Here is a 5188-nt window from a genome sequence, read left to right on the forward strand (position 1 = left end):
ATGAACTACTACGGCAACTACTACGGAGGCCTAGGCTACGGCTATGGAGGCTTCGATGACCTGGGCTATGGCTACGGCTGTGGATGTGGCGGCTTCCGCAGACTGGGTTATGGCTGTGGCTATGGAGGCTACGGATATGGCTCTGGCTTCGGAGGCTATGGATACCGCAGCTGCCGCCCATCATGCTATGGAGGATATGGATTCTCTCAGTTCTACTGAAATCCTACCCTGAGGACTCAGTATCAGAGGTCATAAGAAGATCATTCAAATTAACCAAATATTGAGTCAAACAAGGGCACACTGTATCAATCTGAGATTTAAAAAAATCATTTAGCATCTAAGATGTTAGGAATATTTATTATGTTATAATTGTCTATATCATGTCTACTGGCATCCATTATCTGTACTTTACTAATTGTGGAATTGCTTGGTTCCCTTTGCAATAAATTGTCTCAATTTGAAATGGCACACATGGCCTCTGTTTATTTATTTATCTATTTGTTTAAATGCTGACTCTCCATTCCATTGCCTATTTCTTTTCTTGAGTGCTTCCCAATAATCTTAAAATTCTGGTCAGATGTTCGTGTAACAATCACAGCTGAGTTTTGAAGACTAGTCTACTTTTCACACTATATGCCTCTTTTTATTTAAGATTTTGGTGAATCTGGAACCTCTTAATTTTTAGCATATCTAGATCTAAATAAAAGTAATCAGTAATTAATGATAAATTCAAATGGTATAAAAAAGTAAGAAGAATTAGAAAGACTCAGACTTGTTTACTAAACATAAGAATAGGTTTATACAGCCAGCTAGTAATACCCACACTTTCAGTCAGTCTAGTCAGAGTACATACACTTTCCATTGACTGGGTCAACTGATTCCATTGGAGGGCTACACTACTTAGTTTGACAGAATATGACAATAGCTCTTTCATTTTCCTAATCGTTAGTGGCATTTTCCCACAATACAGGTAAAGGCCTTCTGTAGCTATGAATAAGTATAACAATCAATTTAACTACTTGGAAAAAGCGTTTGATACTTCTAGTACAATGTAGTATGATCAAATTATTAGAACTTGAATTTATTGATTTTATGGATTGCTGAAGGATTTAAAAAAATATTCCAGAATATCTTTACTTTCAGGGAAGAGCTTTGCTTATCTTAGGAAGAACACATTATAACAAGACCTTAAGCCCCAAAACAGATGCATATTTGGTAGACTTAAATTGGCGGTATCTGAAACCTGTTTGATTTATTTGCGATTATGTTGCTTTAGCCTGAGTTAATAAAAACTGTAATATTCAAATCGTCAACTGCCTTTAAAAATAATCACAAAAATAGAACAAGCTTTAAAGAAAACAGAGAAAAGTTTTAAATAACAATGTGAGTAGTCAAAATTTTTAAAATTAGTACCAAAAACATTAAACATAAAACAAAAAGATTTTAAAGTGAGAATTTATTACATTATTGCATTTTATTTATGTAGAGACACCATTTTAAGGTGAAAAAATCTATATACTGGATGAAAATATTTTTAATACATAAATCTGAAAAAACACCCATACCCAAATATGTAAAGATCACCTGAGAATCAATAATAAAATATTACTAGCTCAATTAAAAGTGAACAAAATACTTCAACAGGTACTTCAAAAAAATATCTAAATGGCCTATAAGCATATGTAAAGATGTTGAACATTGTTATTAATCAATAAAACCATATTAAAACAATGATAAGGTATCATTATGTATTCACAAGAGTAGTCAATTTTTTAAAGAGTTTGCAAGTGATCAGTGGAGGTAAGGATGTGAAGCAACTGGAACTCTCATACATCCCTGTTGTTACAGTAAATTTAACAACTGGTAAACGTAATAACTGTATCTTGAGATTGGTAGAATCTATGGAAGCTAACTATATATTATATAATATATAACTGTTATTTATGATAATATATAATTATATATAATGTATAAAATAAGTATAGATATGATACAAATTAGTAATTCCTATCCCAGCTGTAACAAAGGTATAGGAAAGTCTAGGTCTAAAAATAAGGATCTTAGCTGGGTATGGTGGCTCACTCCTGTAATCCCAGCACTTTGGGAGGCTGAGGCTGAGGCAGGCGGATCACTTGAGGTAAGGAGTTTGAGACCAGCCTGGCCAATATGGCGAAACCCTGTTCTACTAAAAATACAAAATTATTTTTTATTTGGGCATGGTGATGCATGCCTGTAGTCCCAGTTATTTGGGAGGCAGAGGCAGGATAATCACTTGAACCTGGGAGACAGAGGTTGCAGTGAGCCAAGATAGTGCCACTGCACTCCAGTCTGCATGATAGAGTGAGACTCCATTAAAAAAAAAAAGAAAAAAAGAATATTTATAAAAAGGTACATAACAGCTTTCTTTATTCACTGTAGCAATAAAAAAACAAACAAACAAACCAAAACTGAAACCACTAAACTCCTCAAATATAGGCCTACCAGAGTAGAATCATAAACCAGTTGTGCTCTATTCATGTAGTAGACTACTTTTCAAAAATTAAAACGACAAAATTCACGTTACATATGACAGAGATCTACCTAATAGACAGTGATACACAGACCAATTGGGGATGGAAATGGAAAGTTTCAGTATGCTATATGAGACCACCTAAGTGAAGTACAGAACAAGAAAGCCTTATGCAGGATGTTAACAGTTACTCTACACGGAATAATATTGACTGCTAGAGTCAAGGGACAGATTTTGGGAATTAGAGTGTGCTTGTTATAGGTGGTCTATAAATATAAGAAAAATATCACCAACTTGTGCACTTAAGATTTAAGTATTTTTAAATATGCCTTAAACAACAGCAACAAAAAGCAAATGAAATGATAGCTTATTTGTTCCTCTAAAGAAAGAAAGCTATTTGAGCTAATTTCTCTTTTAAATTCTTATTGTTGGATACATTCATAGTATTGTTCATTTCTATGAGATGTAAGATTTTTACCTGTAAGAACTTTAGAATTCATTCATCTATTCAATATTTATATATTGAGTTTCTATTGCATGCTGGTCATTGAACTGCAGCCAGCAAATCTATCTGGAGAAATGCATAATTTGAAAATTGCTTATAAACTCATCAAAAGTTGAACAGTATATTCAAAGTAATACAAGTTTAACAAGAAATTATATATTTAAGCTTAAAGTTAAGGGCATATGTGGGTGGGGTTTGGGGTCATCCTTGGGTCTAGGTGACTAAATTCTTAGAGTCAGCTGAGGTACTCTTTGTCTTTATTATTTTCTTCATCCTGTCTTTTTACATTATACATATTTTGGGGGATAATTAAGACATTCACAATGCTAACAGTCTCTTACTGAATTTCCCAGGGTCTTGGGCAATGGCATCTATTTTTAACATCTAACACTTTAATAAATGCTTAACATCTTAATAAAGATTAGTTAGCTATTTTCCTTTAGGAAAAAAAGGAACACACAATAGGTAAAGGTAATATAAAGGCAAAAATATTATCAAAATTTGAAGATTATATATATATCTTTATATACATATATCTATCTATATAGATATAGATATAGATATGAATTTAAGTAAGTACTAAATGAAAATTGATGGGAGGCAAAGAGAATTCCATATATTTCACCATCTCACCTAGTCCCAGACGCTAATGGGAACTGAAAGAATATACTGAAAAGAGGATAATTGGCCGGGCACAGTGGCTCATGCCTGTAATCACAGCACTTTGGGAGGCCGAGACGGGTGGATCACGATCAGGAGATCGAGGCCATCCTGACTAACACGGTGAAACCCCATCTCTACTAAAAATACAAAAATTAGCCGGGCGTGGTGGTGGGCGCCTGTAGTCCCAGCTACTCGGGAGGCTGAGGCAGGAGAATGGCGTGAACCCGGGAGGCGGAGCTTGCAGTGAGTGGAGATCGCGCCACTGCACTCCAGCCTGGGCGACAGAGCGAGACTCCGTCTCAAAAAAAAAAAAAAAGAAAAGAGGATAATTGTGTGGATCAGGAAAAAGGAATGAATGGTGTTTGTAAGAGAGGCGAGCCATACAATCTGTATTTTTGGTAGCACCTTGGATGTCTAATATGGCAGTAAGGGAGTCAGGGTGTGAAAAAAATTTTGAACAGTTTGTAAAGCTGCTTAGGAAATAGATTTTTTATTACTGTGATTTGACTTTAATGTTTGAGCTATATTCTGTTACGTTGTTAAATCTAAATGGTTTTTATTTTTTCAACTAGTAAAACAAAAAAAAAAAGGAGAATATTGATTATGATGGCCAATGTTCTAGAATAATAGAAGAATGGTGGCTTTAACTTTTTTAACCCCATGAAGTTCTTTACTGTTAGGCATAGCAGGTGAGCAGATGGCTCCAGTCTTTCAAACGTTTGCATCTCTTTAAAAAGGGACCTCACCTAAGGTATAAGATAACTCTGGAAGAATATGATAAATTTCAGAGCATTGAATTTAACCAAAGTCTGTTATGCAATCACAAATGAAGCAAAACAATTCCAGGAAAGCCAGAGATGAAGCAATACTTAATTTCAAAATGTAGCATTACCAACTGTGTAATGCAACATGCCTACAAAGAAGTCTATTTAAAGTCTGGTATGTACAGACTTTGAACCTACAGCAATTTCTATTCATAAAAGTGACGCAATATGTTAAAGGGACAGCATGACAAGACAGCAATGCAATGCAAGCTCAAACACTTTAATGAGTTTGAGGGCCTCTTCAGATGTCAGGATTGGGTCAGGTAAGTGTAACATATAGAATTACACTAAAATAGGCAGGAAGTGTTTTGTCACGTGATCTGTCAGGGTATATAAGCATGCCTGCGCAGATGTCAACATTCACACTCAGGACCTTGCCTTGAGCAGCAAACCAAACTCACTACCACTGACACCATGAGCTACTACGGCAGCTACTACGGAGGCCTGGGCTATGGCTACGGAGGCTTCGGTGGCCTGGGCTATGGCTATGGATGTGGATGTGGCGGCTTCCGCAGACTGGGCTATGGCTGTGGCTATGGAGGCTACAGATACGGCTCTGGCTTTGGAGGCTATGGATGTGACTCTGGCTTTGGAGGCTATGGATATGGTTCTGGCTTTGGAGGCTACGGATATGGCTGCTACCGCCCATCATACTATGGAGGATATGGATTCTCTGGATTCTATTAA

The 5188-nt window shown here is 36.0% G+C and overlaps 1 protein-coding gene and 1 pseudogene across 2 annotated transcripts; both read left to right on the forward strand.

The window, feature by feature from the left end:
* Positions 1-284, forward strand: LOC112620040 (annotated as a pseudogene).
* A 4631-nt stretch (positions 285-4915) lies between these two features.
* LOC112621357 (keratin-associated protein 19-3) lies at positions 4916-5188 on the forward strand. 2 transcript variants are annotated; one of them, XM_025380748.1, is made up of 2 exons: positions 4916-5042; positions 5124-5188. In XM_025380748.1, the coding sequence occupies exons 1-2, from the start codon at positions 4916-4918 to the stop codon at positions 5186-5188; spliced, it is 192 nt and encodes a 63-aa protein (XP_025236533.1). The 2 variants fall into 2 exon arrangements, with proteins under 2 accessions (XP_025236533.1, XP_025236534.1); XM_025380749.1 differs by having other exon boundaries at positions 4916-5006; positions 5097-5188.

The sequence above is a fragment of the Theropithecus gelada genome, chromosome 3, assembly GCF_003255815.1.
Source record: "Theropithecus gelada isolate Dixy chromosome 3, Tgel_1.0, whole genome shotgun sequence".
Taxonomy (NCBI): Eukaryota; Metazoa; Chordata; class Mammalia; order Primates; family Cercopithecidae; genus Theropithecus; species Theropithecus gelada.

Coding starts and splice junctions, on each gene's coding strand:
- LOC112621357 (XM_025380748.1), top strand. CDS start 4,916: ATGAGCTACTACGGCAGCTACTACGGAGGCCTGGGCTATGGCTACGGA. Junction 5,043..5,123: donor CTATGGCTGTGGCTATGGAG/GCTACAGATACG, acceptor CTGGCTTTGGAG/GCTACGGATATGGCTGCTAC.